At 38.2% G+C, this 21,240-nt stretch overlaps 2 protein-coding genes across 15 annotated transcripts in view; both read right to left on the minus strand.

The window, feature by feature from the left end:
- The window catches only part of LOC116843300 (5-hydroxytryptamine receptor 2B), a 31,641-nt gene extending 25,161 nt beyond the window's left edge, over window positions 1-6,480 (minus strand). Inside the window, exons 1-2 of one of the 7 annotated variants that reach the window (XM_032813627.1) lie at window positions 6,321-6,480; window positions 4,165-4,589 (exon numbers count right to left, since the gene is read on the minus strand). The gene's annotated coding sequence lies outside the window, so the exon portion shown is untranslated. Of the gene's footprint in view, window positions 1-4,164 lie in introns of all 7 variants that reach the window. The other 6 variants (XM_032813626.1, XM_032813625.1, XM_032813624.1 and 3 more) reach the window with 6 other exon arrangements.
- Window positions 6,481-7,860: 1,380 nt separating this feature from the next.
- LOC116843251 (beta-arrestin-1) overlaps window positions 7,861-21,240 on the minus strand; it is a 29,040-nt gene continuing 15,660 nt past the window's right edge. For 4 of the 8 annotated variants that reach the window (XM_032813522.1, XM_032813521.1, XM_032813520.1 and 1 more), the window contains exons 5-8: window positions 19,292-19,435; window positions 14,508-14,594; window positions 14,213-14,359; window positions 7,861-13,357 (exon numbers count right to left, since the gene is read on the minus strand). In XM_032813522.1, coding sequence (XP_032669413.1) covers window positions 13,270-13,357; window positions 14,213-14,359; window positions 14,508-14,594; window positions 19,292-19,435 — 466 coding nt within the window. In that variant the 3' untranslated portion in view covers window positions 7,861-13,269. The remainder of the gene's footprint in view (window positions 13,358-14,212; window positions 14,360-14,507; window positions 14,595-19,291; window positions 19,436-21,240) is intronic. The other 4 variants (XM_032813519.1, XM_032813524.1, XM_032813523.1 and 1 more) reach the window with 2 other exon arrangements.

A 21,240-nucleotide genomic window follows, 5' to 3' on the forward strand; every position in this document is an offset into this window, starting at 1 on the left:
GGCAGCGTGCTTAGAGGCAATTCTTCTCAGTTTCGAGCGTCTGCGTTCTCGAAGTTTGTCCATTAAAACCGCAAGTAGAGCATACGTTGTATCGTACGGTGGTGTGTGGATCGTCTCCCTTATCTCATCATACCGTACTCTGTGACATTATATTACGTTACATCGTGCCACCGTGGATTACATCGAATTGTGTATTGTATTACACGTGAACCGCTCTTTCTTCTCTTGTGTAGTAAACAAACATCATCTGTGATAAACACAGATGACACACGCGTTGGCGAAAATTGCAATCGAGTAATCGCGCAACGCATCATGTCATCAGGCAGCTGACTTACATAATTGTCCTTTCCCCTATCTCACGGTCGGTCGAGCGAGGGTTGCTGGGGGAGAAAAAGTCGGGGAAACATCTCGTTGTTCGCACGAGAACTGAACTCTCTCGTGCGTTCGAATTGAACGATGTATATCTTATAAAAATTGTGATTGTATAGTAGAAAATAAAATAGGAGAGTCGGGATAAGTTAGCAAAATCGATTATTTCTATTGTTCTTTAACAGATTTTATAATCACTGAATTTCAAAGCTATCTCTCATGTTTAAAAATCTTATTTGATTTTATAATATAGAAAATATTAGAAATAACCGATTTTGTTCTTAACTTACTTTAATAGCCAAATAGCCTCGGTCTTTTCTACTTTCCTTGTCTAATTTTCTGGATGAGAAGAAGTCAAATCATGATTAATGCGTCTTCTCTTTCCTTCACTGTCTCATTCTTTCTTTTGTCTCACTCCTCACATCATCCCCTCTTACATTCAGGGAAAAAACATGGAGGCAGCTATATAAGTGACAACTATACGGGCTTTGTATGTAGAATTGTAGTTTAATAAACTATGTACAAGGTATTTTTAAAAAATGTTAAAACTATATGGAAGTAACTTTTTTAGAAAAGCTACCGATTGTTCTGATTGAACAAATTCTCCATATAAGTGGGTGCTTCATAAAAATGTTAACACTTAAATGGAGAATTTGTTTAGAATTAAAACAATTGATTCTGATTTTTTAAAAAAGTGACTTCTATATGTGTTAATATTTTTTTGAAGTACATTATAATTTACATACATTAGAATTGTAACGTGTATAATTTAATAAACTATCCGAGCAGAAATTGAATCTAGTGATTGTCTAGTAATGACACAGGAAAATTGGGTCTTACATCGCTACTAGTTAGGAATGTAACGCTCATTTCTCCTAGTGGCTATACCAGAAAAATTATCTAGTAGCTAGATACAAAAAAATAACTTGTAACTATAATTGATATAAGTACTAGACAGTTCTGATATCCAATTTCTATTCAGGATTTACCGATAATTTTCTATCTCGTTACTGTAATCTTTTTCATCTAGTCACTATCTATGTAATTGATATAGTTACTAGATAGTCCTGACATTCAAAAGACTGAGTGGGAATATTTAGCCAGTCACGAGCTAGTGACTGGCTAGAAAAGTTTTCTAGTCATTACTATCTAGCTACTAGTCTTGAAATCTACTCTACTAGATTTTTGCTCGGGTACATACATTAATTCTGCGCAAAACAGTTGTCATCTATATAATTATCATTACTATTTTTTTCTCTGAGTGTACAATACTGTGTGACAAAGAAAACAGCTTACTCAACATTTTCTGTCTTTCACTCTTGTCTTCAGACAGCTGTCAGAAGACAAGAATGCGCATTTTATCTTTACAAGTCTGTGATCGACATTTTCGATCATCATTCCATCATGAAATGATGAAATTTGGACACGAGAAATGCGATGTCACGATTCGATTTTAGAGCGCGTATCGAGGTAACTTGGATAGTAAAAAGCGCCTCGATGAAAAACGCCTTTGATAGAGAGTGAGTGAGCGTGAGCCTTTTATTAATTATGAAATATAAAGAGCAAATCTGTGCGTGAGCATCTCGGTTGTCTTTGTTCGGCCGGGATTCTCTCTCTTTTGTCTCTGTCATTAAACCGCGTTGAAAATTCAGATCATACGCGAGTCATCTGCATTTTTAACAAAGCTGTAAAAATTTACGCGCGATTGAGTGTGCAGCCGGGCGGGTTCTCGAACGGCTCGAAGCGATACAGTGGACACGATAAAACGCAGTTTTTCGCCATTTTTACTCGCTACTTTTCCTGCCCGAGAATCAATTATGAGAACAATAATAGTTATTCATTGTTTTACAGTCGCAAGTATGTCCGCGGCTATTTTCTGGAGCGCGATGAGAGAACGAGTCGCAGTTATTAGATTTCTTTTTGAAGGCGCCTCAACGCGCGAGCGAGCTTTGTGTTCCCTCTTCTCTTTTTCTGTTCTTTCTCTCTCACAGTTCTTGAGAGATAGTAGATATAGACAGCGTGAATGTTTTTTACAGGGAATTTTGTCGAAGTCAAATGGAACTGTTGTCGCGCGAAGAAAACTTTTTCGAGCATTCTAAAATTCAGCGACGCTAAGCGAATGCATTAATAAAGAGAATCCGTCCGGTCGTTCGATAGCTTTTGCTTTTTTAATCACCGCACCCGCGAATCCTGTACCGTGATATGGATTTGCGGGAAATTTCCCCGGATTGTACGCTGCGACGGGCTATTCGTCCCGTTCTCAATTCGCCGTGGCTCGAAGTGCTTCTTTCTGGTTTTCTTAGAAATTTTCCACGAATGGTCGTCGCACAATTCGCAATCGTTTCTCTATGGAACGTTACGCGATTTTTTGTTGTCGGGAGACAGGCGGAGTCCGCTGAAATTGACCGAAGGATATATGCTCAATACGGCGTAAATTGCATGAACCGCGTCGTGAGCTTTCACGGCGAGGTAAACAAGTTTAAAACTGGACGAGAAAGCATGGTCGATGAACAAGCAGTGCGAACCTGGCTACGAGTCCAAAGATATCTTCACCGTTAAAATAAGAAGGTTTAGAGAGACGGGACAAATATATATTTATCGAAACGTAAGGGGAGATTACTCGGAAAAAAGTCGTGTGATATAGTAGTTTTATATAAATAGTCACTCGATCCTCTTTAAAGAGCGTTTATCCGCGCGCCTGTTGAACAATGATTCGCCGCGGGATCATGCTCCGGACTGAGAATTGAGAGACATTGCCGAAATTGAATCGTTGCTACACCTCTTCTGGATCATCCCCCCAGCTGCAGTTATTAGTTTCGTAAAGTAGTGACGTGTCAATTTCATTCTTGTTATCGCGAGAGTCAGTGTGTGCGTGCGCGCGCGCATGCCGATGCCATTATTAGTCAAGAGCGATCCTACTGTGGAAGAAAAAGTTTATCTCATCGAGTGCTTCCACAGTAAAGGCAAAATATATGCAAATGCGGCTTTCATGGTAAATATGGAACAAAATGAATCCCGTCGGAAAATGTCTCTAAAGGGTGCATTTTAATCCTTTTATACTTGTAAATTCCAATTCTTCGATTTTCTTCAGACGCGCTTTTTAACTGTCCCGATCACATTATGTTGTTCACTGAACATTTCCCTACTGTCGCCGTTCTCACAGTTTTTCTTCCGAGTATATATTTCTTTTTCCATTAACTCGTTTTTCACATAGGTTTTGCGTTGCGTGCTAATGTAATTGGCAGATTTCTTACATTTCAAAAACCGTTGGTATTTTTCCATCTTATAAGTTTGTTCTCAAAAGTAATTTCAGTAACGTCTTATGAAATAAAAGCACCAATGCTCGGACACGTACCCGATTCTGAGCTATCTTAGGGCTTGTTTTGATCTTTAAATACTTCAATCTTTTAATATTTGAACTTAAATATTCAAATCTTTATTTAAGTCTTAAATTTAAATGCTTAAACTTTCAACATAAAATACATATATACATATATTGAATATGTATATACGTTTTCACAGTTTAAATATTCGCATTTAAAAGCCAAAACAGTAAGAATTTCCAGTATTAGATACGTGTTAGTTCTTACGTTAATTGTCATCTTGTATTACGTTATATTTTGATTGTTTCCCGTTCATTTTTTATTTAATAAGATCTCGTGATAGAAAAATATAGGAACTTCATTTGGTTTGGAGAGAAAGATGGAAAGAGAGAGAAGTAGAGAGAAAAATAGAATCCTGCGAATCGAAAGGAAACATATCGTAACTCGATCGACTCTATACGATCATACTTACTTTTTCAATTTCTGCTGTTGGCGTCCCGACGCCATCGGCACTCTCACGTCGCCGATATAGTTTGTACATTGTTTGAACCTCAGCCGAGACGCAGCTCTCACTTTCCTTGCGGAATCTTCACTCCCACTTCATATCGCGCCGAGATTGTACTCCCTCCGATTCTTCCGATACACGCGGGCAGCGATGAAGTAAATGTTTATTTGTTCGTCCGCAGTCTCCACCCCCATCCCCCTCACCGCCGAGGTTTTATTGGCTTTGCCGAGATATGATTTATAGATGTGGGATGTTAGAAAGGTTGCGCGCGAAACTCACGGAGTTACCTTTCGGCCGCAAGTTCCTCGAGAAATTTCGAGTGGTATAGTCTTTGCTGTGAGTGCCGTAAGTGGAGGAAGCCATCGAGACAAACCTGCTGATATAAGGCGTTTCTGAAATAGGTCGTCAAACTTTGGGAATGTGCTCCAATAACCTTGAGTCGAAGGAAAAGGCATATGCGGCTCTGTAGGCTCGAAAAATCTTTCTCTGCGGGTTATAAATACTTTTTATTTGCGGGGCAAGAACGCCGGGTGAAGTTAAGTGAGGACGCAAATGTAGTTATTGTTTCTTCTCCTTCCCTGTCTGTTTCGTGTTCAATCATACTCGCACGAATTGATTGACAGTAGATCGGTATAAAATTCGGAGGAAAATCACCGTCAAAATGCGCCGGGAAAAAGCGCCAATAAGAAACAAAATGCTTTTCGGACTGTAGGCTTGACGTTACACTTTACGTGGCAGTGAATCGATATATATGTGTTGGGTCAAATTTGTAAATTATCAATAAACATGTTGAGTATTAATCAGTGAAAATCTCCTTTGTCTCAAATAACTGGTAAATTATTAATGAAAATTAATCGATCGTTGTATGTTAAATTTCAAATAACTTCACTGATTGACGCATTTAATTATGAATCAAACTTCGGTGTGATTAATATTAATTATTAGATTAAAAATTGATTTCATCAATCGATTAAAATATTCATGATTTCACACATGATGATTGATTAATTTTGTTGGTTGATTTTTCGATTATTTTGTAATGTCTTGTCAAGGAAAATTTTAATCGATAAAGTTTAATCGACTAAACCTACATTTGAGCCGACGAGACATCGATGAGTGTAATTACGGAAAGAAATTTCAGTTTTAAATTTTTATAACTGCAAGGTCCGTTTGAAAATGTATTATTTCTTTGAGAGAAAATTCAAGTTTAATACGCGATTATTATCAAATTTTTATGCGATATTTTGCGATCTCTTGTTGGTGAAGACAGTTTATTTTTGTAACACAGCGCGAGATACGAGCCTTGCTAAGAAATTCCGCGGATTGAAGTCTCGGGAGATCGCGTGCCACCCTCGGAAGGCGTTCTCGCGAGGAACACCTTCCAAGCATCGCGTATATCTGCTATAGAATCGCGCGGCATTACGTGACTCCTCGATATCCAAGACGGATTCGGCTGATCGGCTTTATTAAATCTCGAGTGACTCGCGACATTTGAATGGCAAAGTAGCGCGAATTTATCGACTTTTAATGCACGAAACCTCGCGGAACCCCATATCTGAACGAGCCGATGAATCGGTAACGAGATATTGGACACAAAAATTGGAAACGTATTTGACAGAGGGGGGAGGAGTGGCAGCGGAGAACTTGTTACTTTACGTTTCCGTACGTACGGTGCGAACAAGTGTCCACGAAATTACTCGGGCGATTGGCGGAACTCTTGAGGAATCGATGGAACGACGCCTTTACGGCGAGCGATTACCTTTCTGTGCTCATTAAAAGTTTCTATATTCGACGCGACCGTTCCCACGAGATTGTCTCGCGGCGATTTGCGGCGTAATAAAACAAGACGACCCGAAACGACTCCACGGGCGAGAGACGACTCGCGACGTGTGAAAGTTGACGAGGCTGAATGAATGAATTGACAAATCGACGGCGGGGATACTCCGGCCACAGGGGGATGGGAATGTATTGTAACAATACGTTTCTCCTCGGCTTTCGATCTAGTATATATACTAGTGATTGTCCGTGAAAATTACTACGGGGTCCCTTAGAAACCGCCAACAAATATAACGCCTTCGTGGCGGCGATCTCGAATGTCCCCGGGCTCATTAATGAGTTTGTACATTCGGTTAAATTTTAGATTTTCCTCCTCGACGGGATTGAGTTTCCGACACCACGTAGCCTCGCGATCGTCGACTCTCACGGGATGTATCGGCCGCGAATCGAATGAACGACGCGATCGGGACGTTGCAGCATGCAATGATGCACGGTGCTCGCGCTCGGACCGCGCGGATCATACTGAAGAAGAAACACGGAGGCTGCGTGGTGAGATGAAACGAGACGGAACGAGAGGAGCAAGACGAAGCGAGATGGAGTAGCGGCGCGTGTCAAAACTCGCGCGCCACCCTGTATCTCCCTTTCTGCTCTGCCTCCGCCACCAACCTTCTTCAGCCTCCTCCCTCCTCGCCGTTTTTTCCTCATTTTTCTTTCATTTCCGCTTCTCGCCCCCTCTGTTCGCACCCCTTTGCCGTCCTCTTCCCTCTTTCCGCCTTCCCCACCTACTTGTGTCCATTATTGCGTGCTTTCTCTTATTTCTTCTTCTCGGCCAATTTCTTCCTTTCTGCTACGTAATTCTTCCGGGCCTCCTCAGTGCCGTAGTGCTCTCGTTTTTTCCCTCTACGCCGCTCCTTCGTCTCTTTTTTCCTTGGTTTCTGTTCGGCGCGATTTATGACGTGAATTTGCGGCGGATGACGGCTAAATCCGCATGAAGTTCCTACGTGAATGAAATGGCGAATTTACCAACCCTCGTCGGCAAATTACTTCGGGAACTATGGGGGCGATCTGAATATTTCTCTCACTCGTGCCTCTAGGTACTTACGATGTTACAATCGCGTGTTCTAGTGTTATTCATTAATTGCGACATCATCATCTCATTCAGTTCGTGATATTAATTTTGGCACTTTAAATACTGATATATTATATATGAACTGTGTAATTTACACGCTCGTGCATTCGATATCTAATTATTTTTTATATTTAGATAATACATGTACTCGTATTAATATTAATTTTTATGCATCACGAATTCTCCGAAGTATCGTAGATCTTCTTAACATAGTGAGTTAGAAAGAAAGTCTCAGCTCCCGCCGAGGAGCAATGCATTTAATCTTGTCATGTCTTTCGCGTTAGGTTGATCGACTTCGTTAATTGCGCGTTACTTTTTTAATTAAGGAACTCTTCTAACTTCCGGGAACTGGAGCAGCGTTCGTAAAACGTATCGCGCGCAATTATACTGAAATCATGTGGAAGTTATCTAGAATGATAGTACAGAATGCTCATGCATTTTAAAATATCGCACGCAGTTCTTTTTATAATATAATATTTCATTTATAGTTTCAACATTAACAATATTATTCGGTACATTAATCAATGTCATCTTGTATGCCTGTTATATATCATTTTATTCCTAAGTATCAATGTGTGTTGCTCAGTTATAGGGAATTTTTTTTTACAAAATTTTAAAGACAAAACAAAAGTTCGAGAAAAGTCGACGAAATAATTTCGAGGGAAACTTTATAATACACTACAGAACTCGACAATTCAATGGGAGGAAGGATATCAAAACAGGATACACGAGTGTTAAACAAATATATATACAGGAAGTGTGTATAGTTCCGATATACAGGATTTATTAAATTATTACAGCTAGTTACAATACGAGAATATACACGATCTTTACATATACATTATGCATAATTTACTTCGTGTCTTTTACACACACACACACGCGCACTCTCGCATTCTGCTTTCGCTCCATTTCACTCTCACTCACTCATTTGCACTTACTTTCTCTCTCTTTCTCTTTTCCTCTTACGCTTTCTTCTTTGTTAGTTCTCTTATAATTTTTCTTACATACAAAACGGATTATTCACGAATGAACAACGAACGACCATGAACGATACGACTTTCTGTTGCTAACTAACAACGCGCGGCTTCAATAAATAAATCGTTTTCTATTGCAATGTACAAGTAGCAATAATGGCCTTCTCTTCTCTCTTACGATTTACACGTGTAACAGCTGTAATGAACCACGACACTTGTACATCAAACTCGATTACACTAATTACAGATACACACTCTCAAGAAAAACGAGCGCATAATCTCCTCTCTTTCTATATTTCTATTTCTTTCTCTCTTTTTTTTTCTCTCTTTGCTTCTTTCTTCGTCCTTCTCCTCCTCCTCTTACCTCTAGCTTATATCATTTACCATTATGCGCAGTGTAATCAATTATTTGCGTCGATTTATGTTGCACGATACTGTTTTATGTTGCAGTCATACTTAAAATTCTAAAAGTCTTCTCTATTTGCACGGAAGTACAATTTTTTCTTCGGATAAACGAAATAGATGAGAGAAATGTGAGCTCTTCGATATAAAGTATGCTACACCGAAGAAGCGTAATCGTTTGCTTTACTTATCGCTGTGATAACTGTGATTCGTTAGATACAGAGTGTCCCAAAAACTATCGCGTTTCGTACGCGAGAAGAAATCAGATATGTCGTTGGATGTGTCCCTTAGCGAAAATAGCGTCAACGCGGTACGGCTTTTAATATTAAATATTTACATTCGTTTTACGTTCAACAACGAGACAATCGTAATGCAAGTTGGCGTAGAAAAGAGTCTGGTTCATTCACTTTTGTTTTTATTGTAACGAAATTAATTATATATTTGAACACGAGTATGTAATTTGTATACAGAAACTTCGATTACAAATCTTTGTTACAATTCTTCAAAATTGATTTACAATTTCAGCAAGTTTTTAAAACAATTGAACGTCAAGATTCACGTCGTGTAGTTTCCAATTGTGAGTCCCTCACGCGTAATATCAATCAATCGACGATTGGATCTTTCCCATCCCAAGGAGCTGTTCTAAAATCTTGCTAAAATTTCAAATCAAAGCCTACGGGTAAGATTCACGATTCTCTTTTTGCGACACTTTGTATGTGACGTGCTTTCATATCGCAGGGAAACGATCGTACAGTTACAGAGACGGCACCACTTTATTGACTTGAATTATTTCTGCCAGTTTTGTGCGGCGTAATTCTTTCTGTGTATCTTGCCCTATCGGGTGAGACAATAAGAACATTATAACGGCCTACCGTTGCGATCATATAAAAAATATGCGCGCGCCCTCGGGCGAATGTAAAATATACTCTCACTGTATACACAAGCCTGCACATATATACTTACACACGTGGCTCAAACGCCTAAAACGATAATCGAAGTATCGGCACTCGACATTTACCACAATCGCAAGAACTTTTTTTCCCTTAATTAAATAACAGCTACGTTCGTTGAACATGCATGTTCTGGCTTTCCCTTACGAGAGCGAGTTAAACAGTGAAAGAACTCCTCAAAAAAAAGCGCGACTCGCGCTGGTTACGTTAATGTTGCATCAAATAAAGTAATGTATCTCGATGATGAGAGAGAAAGTGAGTAAAATTGATGACACCTTGTTAATGTCGAACTAAATGCAAAACACATAAAGTCGAAATAAATCCCCGCGTGACACTCTCGGTGATTTAAGAAAATTACGTACACTTGTGTCTATATATAACCAATAATAATAAAATCAATAATAATTATATAAGTAAATAATGAAATGGACCAACATTTTGATTACCAGGAAAAAGAGCTGTGCTCGTTCGATCCCTTCAGATTTAATTCACTCTCGCGGTTTTGCTATTAATACTTTTTTTTTTGAGAAGCATTAAAAAAGAAAAAAGCGGAAACGTGTTGGCTTTGGTATAAGGGAAACACGCCCGTATTTCTCCCGCCGTGCGTTTCCGACGCGTCGAGAACGCGCGGCGAAAAGACGCTATTCGGGCTATTACGCTTGATTACCTCGTCTAAATACAGTTTGTAAATGCTACAGTGATAAAAAATACTATTTTCTCTCGCCTCCCGTATGTATATACATGTACATTGTAATGCTTATAGTTTCTTCGTGGCTCTGCAAATTGCGTCATCGTAATTAACGTCGCCGTTACGTTGAACTTCGTTGCCAACGTGGACCGTTCATCGTTGACTTTGACTTTCTTTAGATTTGGAAATTAACGCTTGATGGCGAATCGTCATCTCTTCACGAGAATCCGAGTACTCCGAGATTCAACAACGACTCGTACCTACATGCTAAAGTCATAAGCGCGCGTTCGTTTCTTATAATTACTCGTCCTCGGAATGAATAAGAATGCAGTTCTCGAACCGCATCTAACGAGAATGAGGGGGAGGGAGAGGGGCGGGAGAGTGACAAAACGGTTTCCCACGGATTCTCGGAAAAATGACGAGAGATGTAATTTCGCGCGAGGCGATGTCGCCGTGATGTGACTTCCTTCGAGCGATGTAGTTTGTCTGATGATGATCTTCGTAACACTCTTCGTCGTCTTGTAGCAAAAGTCTTTGTGCCCGAGGTTCAATTAGGCGATATCGATATCGAAATGCTAAACGATGCTTAAAATTCCGGCGAGTCAAGGTTTACTAGCCTCACGCGACACACGATTTCATCCCTTCTGATGCTTAAGGTAAATATGCCATTGCTCAGACTCGTAGTTCTTATTGTTTTGGTCTTTAAATACTTTACCTTTCAAGATAGATATCTATATACTTTATGTTGAAAGTTTAAATATTCGTGTTTAAAGACCAAAGCAATAAAAATGTTTAGGACACGCACCTGTGCCCAAAAAGGTAAAATTACTTTCCTATGTGTAGGATCTGGACATTGTAGACGGCTCAGTTTATAAATCCCCTGCATGCATGTAAAGCTGGAAATACAAAATGCACGACTTTTGACGTGTCTTCTGACACGTAACTCAGTTCACTGCGTAGATCTTTTAATTCATGCAGTGAACTAAATTGCCAGTCAGCACGCATGTCAGAAGGCACGAAGTCGTGCATCGTGTGAGGGGATACATAGAAAACTTACGCAATGAAACTTAAGCAGTGAGAAAATTGACCAATCACAGTCAACGATTTTGCTTATGGCCAGAGAATAATCGATTGTAATTGGCCAATTTTCTTACTGCTTAAGTTTTTCTGTATGTCCGGGCCCATATAGCTTTAGCAATTCATTCGGGGAACTGAACCCTCAGCGCGCCGGTGTCGACTCGCACATTAAAAGGCACGAAATTGTGCATTGTGTGACACGCTGGCTTGACATCGTGCCGCAAACGCGAATGCAAATCGAATTCACGAGCAGTCTTAAGGAAAAGTACAATCGATATTTGCCGAGGACAATACTTACGACTGAACTGTGCTCGCTGTTTTTCTTTTTAACTTAATTGATCGATTATTAGCTTGGCTAATCGAGGATAATCGGGGTCGGGATAATCGGCGTAGGGAGGAGAGGGAGGTGCAACGGATTAATGTTACAAATCTTACGCGCGAGGCTACCGATATATAAATTCTAAAAATTATATTCATAAATACATCTACGAATTGACATCTCTGCATCTCGAAACGTCGTCTCCTATGTTTCCTCTTTACGTTGTCGCGTCTCCGCGTCTCTCTTCGAGTTCCATTAAACGTTCCTGAACTGGTTCCGTCTTAACCTTTTATAGGTTTATAAGGACGCTGATCGTTTCTCACCGTCTCGTTGTCGTGAATCATGTTCTTACAGTAATTCAACGTGTCTGAGAAGCGCGACGAAATATAAAACGCGTGATTTTTTTCTTTCGTTCCCTTTCGTCCTACAGAGTCTCAAATCGGACGACTCGCGGTTTCCAACTGCTGCGATTAATTGTGTTCTCGTTCGTGTTTAATTTACAATCGTGATATGACGATTCGGCGCGAAATTACTTCGAGAACAAAAGCATTAGACTTGCGTTTCTCGTGCGTTTGCTGCCCACACGATATTAGCTCACGTTAATTCACTCGTCCGTAAAAGTAGAAACTGTCAACTCAAAAAAAAAAAAAAATAAAAGAGACTGGTAAGAGTTTATCCCTTACGCTGACGCAACTTAAAGACAGTGTACTGGCCGTGCTTATAAACAATCGTAATTCCGCTAAAAGCGGCTGTTCGATATTTCTAGAAAGACTCTCGTCCTCGAATTTGCATCGATTAGATATTGAATTAGTTTATTCCCTAATTAATTAATTCGTAGTTATTATTAACTCGCGATTCACTCGTGATCGATTATCTCGTCAGATGACGAATTGATTGCGAATTTTGCTGGTCTTTGTTTTTTCTCTTTTAGCGAAAAAACGTCAAGTATCGAGATACTGAATTTTTCTCTCTTTGACAATTTTTTTTCTTTTTTTACAGTAGCAGCTTTCTTTTGGTATTAAGAGTTTTACAATAAATACGTCTCATTGGCTAGAATTCTTGGATATTCTCCGTAAATAATATCAGTCTTTGATGCCGTATTCGGGGCCAAAGCGTGAAGTGTCGTTGACATTTAATGAAAGGTTCGCCAACTAATTCGTCGTGCTTCTTTTTTCCGCAAATGGAGATCGTCGCGATCAAATAGTGAACACGCGCCACGAGACAACGACACAATTAATTGTCGCTCAGTTAATTTCTACAGCAATCGTCCGATAAATCCGGTTCTTTAAGAGATAAACATTCACTCTAGCGAAATTTTTTAACTCTGGCGTAATCTCATCTTCGATGATCGGTAAAAATGGCGATTGTTGGAGAAGAATTCTCCCTGTTGCCTATTCGTTTCCAGTTAACGCGGGAAAAATTGTGTCCACAAAGCAATTCTTTCACAATTCCTCTCCCACGATATTCTCTCTTTGTTTCTCTTTATTCCCTTTTAATTTCTTTTTAAATGCCCTCTTCGCATTCCTTCGCATCCAACTATTATTTCAAGAAGTTTTAGTACTTTCCAAAAAACGGTGGAAAGAGGTCGGCGACATTTTGTGCTTGATGTTAACGGCAATAACCGTCGTTCAAGTTTGCTGCTGCGGCACCGTTGGTATCGATATAACCGGCGGTGTCGTGCGGTTTCCGTCTTGTGCGCAATGAGCTGGTGTCAAACGGTTGTCGGGACGCTTCGGGATGTCAGCGGAACACGGTTAAGCGTCTGTGTCGCCTTTCAACCTTAGACGCGCGAAATCCTCAAAGATGATGTCGTCGTCACCATCAGTCTCCCTGAGAACAGACCTGAAATTTAAGAAAGACTAGCTCCCTCTCGGTTGCTCCTTCCATTTATTTCAACCATTTTATTGCAAAAAATCGGGAAATAGAAGAATTCTCTCCCCGGAAAATCCAATTAAAAAATTTAATTCGAAAATTTTAATTAAAAAAATTGAAAAATATTGAACAAAATTTTTTGGGACATTTACATGGGAAGATTTAATGTCAACAGATCGGAAAATTTAAAAAGAGCAATCTTTCTCCCGAATGATAACTTATACAACCTTTGAAAACCTATAAAAAAAAAAAAGAATATTCTTGTTTAAATTAATGCTAAAATAAGATTATATGGTGTTGAACGAACATAAATTAGTCTTTAATCAAGACGAATATAGTCAAATTAACACAATCATTTTAATCAAGACGAATATAGTCAAATTAACATCAATCATTAGATTTTCTCATACATAACTAATAATATTAATACTTGCTAATACTTACTAATAATATTAATATTAATATTAATACTTATAATAAGAGAAAATGATTGTGTTAATTTGAATATATTCGTTTTGATTGAAGACTAATAATATATAGCCAAGAATATTAATATTATAATATTCTATGAAAAAATGATTGTGTTAATTTGATTATATTCGTCTTGATTAAAGACTAATTTATTTTTGTTCCACACTATATAATTTCATTTTAACACACACACATTAATCCTATTTTTTAAATTTTAATAATAAAAATATTTTCTAAGCAAGAATATTCTTTTTTCTGTGTACTCTTTTAGAGATTTAATTTCAGAAAATCGGAAAATTAAAAAATTCTTAGAAAAATCTTATTGAGAACGAATAGAAATTTCGGTTGACTTACATGTCCAATTGAATGAGGTTCGCGTCGAATGGGGCTTCCCCACTGTTATTTAGGTGTATTGTATTTGGTCGGGCCGTAGATGGTGCTGGTTCCTCCTCTTCTGGCTTCGGGTGCATCAAGATGAAGGGTAGTTCCGCGACTAGTTCCCTGCCGATTGCGATAACGGCATAAAACAGACGTAAATATTCATCTCGAGTTTCGCGTGCCGAGTAGAATCTCGGTAGAGTGATATCGATTGCTCGTGAGAGACGGAGTCGCCGTTTCACCCCTCACAAGTATACGTGTGAGAACTTACCCTCCAAGGGCGCCGAGGCAAAGTTTCACTTTGACTTTGTACTGGACGATTATGCCAAGGTTCTCGCGCTGTGACGGGTCCACCACACTGCGAATCGTATTCGTATTGTTATTGCATCAGTTATTACATTCATCTCGCGATCGATATCGGCGCTACTATGTGGAAGCACATGCTTGGGATTAACGAATGCGCGAAAACGGCATTGTCATGCAATGACGACGGAGGTACAACACACAGAAGGCGAATTGCGAGCTGACTTTATCTGCCAGAAACGGAAAAAAAGAAGAGAGAAGAAAACAAAAAGGCAAAAAAAAAAAAACAGAAGAACAAGAAAAAAACGCAAGCGTCACTTATATAAAGGTGCACAAAACGTTGGACGATGTCTATTCAAACATTTATGCAAAGCGGTAACCACGTACACATCTTTGGTATCACGCTGATTGTGAAAGTGCGACTTCGTAGAGGAGGAACGAGCATCCGCTAAATTTTCCATGCAATTTTTCCACGCAAGCACAACGGCGGTGGCGACGTCAAGTTATGACAAGCACAAGCGCGCGCGCGACAGAGGTGGTATCTCGGTTTATATTTGTGCTGCCAGGTAATCCGCACTCGAAATCATCTAGATCTCGGCTCCTTAATCCTTTCGATGCCATTGTGGAGTGTTCTCACGTTTGATATTGGATGTTTTTGTGCGATTTTATTAAAGAAAATGAGAGGAAAATAACGAATAATGTTCATTTTATCGTGAATCATCAGGATACGTTCATAGACAATAGACGCAGTCTGTCAGACCTTGTACGTTCCAATTTAAAAGTATCTCCAAGTTCAGATTTAAACGCGCAGACAGTTATAATTTTTTACTTATAAGTTGTTTTAAATTTTACTATGTTCCAAGTAGTGCCAGAATAGACTGTCAATAAAATCCATCTTGCCAAGGAACGTGGCAAATTTCGCTGAAAGTAACAAATTTTTTAATAGCAAATTTTTTAACAGCGTACTTCAATTCTTGAAATATATTGGCTTCTGTGATATGTAATTTCGGATTTGTCAGATGATGTGGAAAGATTTTACTTTCACGTTGTAATTTTACGAAATAATATATGCGAAGGATCGCAAGAGATCATATGTTAAAACGGCGCATACATTATTAAAAAAAAAAAATTCTAATGACAAAAATATCATTTTAAAATATCATTTTTTTTTAAATATCATTTTAAAAAATAATTTTATTTTGACATAAAAAATAATTTGACATAAAAAATAATTTTATTTTAGCTAAATAATTCGAAATTACTTATTACACGATCCAATAAATAGCACATGATAAATTATCGCGCAATATCGATATATCCTCGGCTGCAAAATTCTGTAATAATTTTTACTGTAATATTTTCTTCGTGTAGGACATAGAATTTTGAATCTAAGAGTATTATATTAAACAGTATTACAAAATTGTTAGAGCATTAAAGTAAAGTTGTAATTAAGCCTCGAAGAATGTACAAGACACTTTAGTTATGTGATATTGAAATGAATCAACGTGAGGAAGTACAAAATGTACAAAGAATGCGGCCAAGTCTTCACCTCTTTTCTATGGAATTATGTAAAACTTTGAATATTTTAATAAATGATACATTAATTTGATGCTTAGGACGAGTAAATATAAAATATAAAGTTAAAATATAAAATATAAAGTTTCGATATTATCCTCGTAGTCGTTTGGGAAATAAATGGTCTGAAAAGTTGCAATCTCAACAAACAGCCATACTATTGAGATTGTAATTTTGGCTGTTTATCTTTCAAACGACTATGAGAATAATATCGTGAGACTTAAAATTTTTAATTTACTCGACATAAGCTTTGAATTGGTATATCATTAATTAAAATATTCAAAGTTTTTGAAAAAGAGGCGAGATGTTTACGACCGACTTGACCGCACTCTTTGATGAAGGGTATGAATCCTTATCTTCTCTTCGTGGGAGAAGTGGCATCGAAAAGATTAAAGAAATTGGATCTCGGAATTTACGGCTGCCAGGGTTCAAAGAGTGCGACCAAGTTTAGCCCCATTTTGCGGTATTTGAAATCTTAAATTATATATATGAATATTAAAGATATATAAAATGATAAAATGATGCATCTCACCATTTGGAAAAAAATACGAAAAGATAAGTATTCTGTTGAAATAAATAATATCGTTAGAAGAACTTGAATGAAACTCTATCAATAAAATAAAACAGATTATAAATGCTAGTGACATTTATTAATTTGGGGCGACTATTACCAAGCTCCGATTAACTGAATTGTCAATTAATTCCGTTGTTAGCAGAATTGGCTAATAGCTATTTACTGATTACAACGGAATTAATCAACGATGGAATTAATCGGAGCTTGATAAAAGTCACCCTAAATTAATAAATATTATTATCATTTATTATTTTATCGATAAAGATTTTCATCTCTCCCATCTCTTGCAAAAATTGTCTATACGTTTTCTGTAAGAATTCTAACGATACCATTTATTTCGGCAGAATATCTTGTTGGATCATTTTTTCCTAAATGGTGAAATGCATTATTTTATATCTTATATATCTTTAATCTTTATACTTATATATCTTTAATCTTTAAACTCATAAATAGCTACAATTTTATCAAAAAATAATTTAAGATTTCAAATGTCACAAAATGAGATAAAGCCTGATCTATAATATGCTCTTTGCTTCCTTCTTTTTTCTTTTTATCTCTTTCTGACTCAAACCTTTAAGCTTTAAGCTTTAAGCCAGAAAAAGACAGAAGACAAGAAATAGAATGCAAAGAGCATATTGTAGATTAGGCTTAAAAGCTTATTAGAGCTTGGCTGCTCTCTCTCTCTTTCTCTCTTTCTCTCTGTCGCGTCTAACATTCTAACATTCAAATACCATGGGAGACTTTGAGATCTAACAGTACAGACGCGATTGAGAAATCTCAAGCCCTGGTAGAAGCCACCGAGATCCGTGGATCCGGATCCAAAGAGTTCACAGGACACACGTGTCAGAACTTCGGATGGCTGTTTAGCGTGAATTTCGTAAAACGGAGTTTTGTCGCCCGATAACGATTGACTGATGTTTGCTCGTTCGCTCGCTCGATCGATCGATCGATCATTGAGGAAAGCTTCGTTGCAGACAACCAACATGTATTTGATTGTCTGGGCCGTCGTGGAAAGCGTTGCGGACGAAAACGAAATTCCCAAAGGCGTGATTGGCTGCGTTGCGTGCGTCAACGACACGTGTGCGTAACGTAACAACAACCGCGCGCATTCTCCTCGTCGCCACGCATTCAGCGCTGAAAAACACCGGGAGCGTTACGAAACGCTGAGCAAATATTTTTATTTCATATAGCGGAGCTGTACCGTGACAAACTTTATTATTAATCCACTCGTGTAACGCGTTTCTCAATAATTTGTGTAACAGCGTGTGTTGAAATATAACTAGTAGTTGTGTAAAAGTTTCTCTTACGTTAAGCCCTTTCGAGGTAAGCGCTCAAGCTCTCTGAATCGAGTGCAAAATTCACCTCGATATCGATATAGAATTATTCTCGAAGTTATCCACTACTGCACCTTTGTGCACAATAGCATATTTTCATACAATAATATTATGTAATAATGCACATAGTCTCTCTCTCTTTCTCTTTTAGTACCACATGCGCTATCAACGTCGCATATGTGTGACGCATCGATTTCTCAAGAGAGACCGATGTCACATATATGTGACAACGATACTTCTTTATCCTCTGCCCACGTAAATAAATTAGTCTGTTGTGTATTATTACATAAAAACGTACACGGTAGTCTAACGAAAGATTAAGAGTGATAGCGAACATGTTAAAGCATTTTTTTAATAGAGCGCTATACTCGTAATAACTTTGAAAATTCAATTCAATTGCAAAACGTTCCCGATGAGCTGTCGAAGCCACGGTTTCACTCTCCGCGTACAATTTTTGGGGGTATATGGTACAATCTTGATCTGTCAGACTCGGGCAACTTTGAACTATCATAAATGTATTGAGAATCGGTATTTTTTAATATATTTTTTTTTCAGAGATATAGAAAATCCTCAACTATACATTACAACTATACACTGTGAGAGAATAATATCTAAAAAATATAAAAAAATATTTATTCGGTAGACACTAATAACATATTTACTTAAATCTGAATTTTTTTAAATAGAGTTTTTATTTAAACATTAAAGTTGCTTTAATGAAAAGCTAAGAGATTTTAGGAAAATGTATATTATCTTGTTTGAATTTATATATTGATTTTTATATTATTTTATTTATCAATATAAATTGATATAAATATTATTTATATCAATATTATTATATTATTTATTATATTATTTAATGATATCAATATTTTTATGTAAATATATAATTTTATATTAATATAAATAAATATATTACTAGCACCCACCGAAAATAAATAAGTTTTCATCTATCTTAGACATTTGTTCTCTCTGTGTGGAAGATTGTAGCGCAATAAAATAAAAACCTGTGAACGGATCTGTTTTGAAAATTTTCCTTTGCAAGAGTTGCTGGACGACCGAATATTCTCTCGGGTCTCACAGACTCGATATTGTACGCGGAGGGTTGAGTAAGGCCGGAATCAAACTCTCGCACTCGATTGCCAAGTTTCGAATAAAGTGCACTGAATGCTCTCGGCGCTAAATGCGTGGCTACTGGTAAAACGCGCGTCGCGGCATCGATTTCTAGGCGTGTCTCTGCGTGTCTCAGATTCAGGCATCGCGTCTTACAGGGTGCTGGACGCCAGATTGGTGTCCTCGTGTTTGAGTTGGCCGTCGAGGGCGAGCCCCCATTTATCTTTGTTGTTGGCCAGAAGGGGTGTCAGGAAGAACACCTTGCTGAGCGTGAAACCCGGTCCCACCGGGCAGCCCTCCCTGACATTGAAGAGCCAGCATGAGTGTCAGTGCGCGGCCGCCGCCACGTGCTATCACGTGGGTCGAAATTTCGCGGCCGCGAAATCGCGACATCGATATCGGTCTCGGAGAACGTCGCGCGCAAAACGACCATCGTCGAGAGAACGTACAAATCCGTCTGTGTTTTTTAATTATTATCGATATGTAATTATTATCGATATGTATTAATTTGGACACACTCGAGAGATAGATATTATGACGTTAAAATATATTTATATATTTAAGCACGTTCTAAATAAATTGATACGTCATTTCTCTCTCTCTCCCTTTCTCTTTACAGAGTGCCCATTGAATCGCGTTGACGAACAGAAAAACAAAATGCAGAATCAATCTTTTTCCTTGCGATTATGAATTTTACGCGGAACGAAATAACTTGTCGCAAGGATTCGTGAATCCGTCCGTGCTTTAAAATATTGCTAGAGTGTTTAATATCAACAGATAATTGAAATATATATACACATATATTTAAAACATTAATTACGTGTGAATGGTTAGCCTTCATGAGCCTAATTAATATTTATTGCTCAATATTAATTAGGGTAACGTTAATTAACTCTGATTATCGTTTATTATTAACTTAGTGCGGTAACCAGATAATTTTATTGGCATTTCTCCGCTCGGGGATTTCTGAGCTCGGGGATATTCGCGAAACTTCAATCTCGTGGAAATCCACGTGGATTGAGATAAAACGGCAAACAGATTCGCGAAACCAAACAAATCATTTTTACCACATTCTTCACACATATACACAATAATAATACGATATGTCAGCTTGTGCGTCACACTGCAATACAGACTACTATTACGAGGTACAAAAACGGGACGAGGACTCGACAACCCTGTACTGTCCAGTGCCCAAAGGAGAAGATACAGGATGTGTGAAACAATTACGTTTATATTAATAGGGAGAAATATGCTTCAAAAATCTACTGGGACGTCTGAAAAATTTGTGTTTGTGGGAGGAGGAAAATGTAATTTTTCAAAAAAAAAAAAAAAAGAAGAAAAATGCGTCGATAGGCAAGAAAAGGGTGTAGAAAGAGGACAAGAGAGGGACAGGGGAAATTATGCAAAGGAAATGATACCACCACCGATCGAGATTCATACGTGGTTACAGGCCACCGCGTTAAAAATTCCCAGCACAAAGTCACCACGAAAATATACTGTGTCATTCCACTTTTCACGTTCTTTCTTTGATCTTGTTGCATTGGCCAAGAAAAAGAAAGAAAAGAGACGACAAGAAGAGTAGAAGACCGGAAACGCGCGCGAGATTATCGTTCTCAACGCATCTCTCGTCGATTTCCCTCATTTTTCGAGGGTAACATCGGAATTTAATATACACGGTTTGAGTTTAATCTCCCGGAAATTAATTCGATTATCGTTTCAACTCGATGCTTAATTCAATCGCCCGTTATTAATCGCACGAGTGCCGCCGGCAACGAGATAATCTTTTAACGATTTCTGCCGCAGACCTTATGAAAAAAAGGAAATTTTCACAGCGTCGCCGGTTATGTTCATCTTTATGACTCTCGAGCGCGACGAGTCTCCATAAAATCTCGCAGTGACGTTCGCGATGAGATATCGTTGTTATTACGCGCGGGATAGAAAACGACGCGATCCATTTGGCCGGTTTCCAGTCTCCTTGCTTCTTTCTTCTTTTTTTCTCTTTAGTATTCGGCGAAAAGTGAGAGAAAGAGAGAGAAAGAGAGAGAGAGAAAGAAAGAGAGAGAGAGAGAGAGAGAGAGAGAGAGAGAGAGAGAGAGAGAGAG

Source organism: Odontomachus brunneus, unplaced genomic scaffold, assembly GCF_010583005.1.
Source record: "Odontomachus brunneus isolate Ranch 3 - 2012 unplaced genomic scaffold, Obru_v1 Obru_scaffold_031, whole genome shotgun sequence".
In the NCBI taxonomy this organism is placed as follows: domain Eukaryota; kingdom Metazoa; phylum Arthropoda; class Insecta; order Hymenoptera; family Formicidae; genus Odontomachus; species Odontomachus brunneus.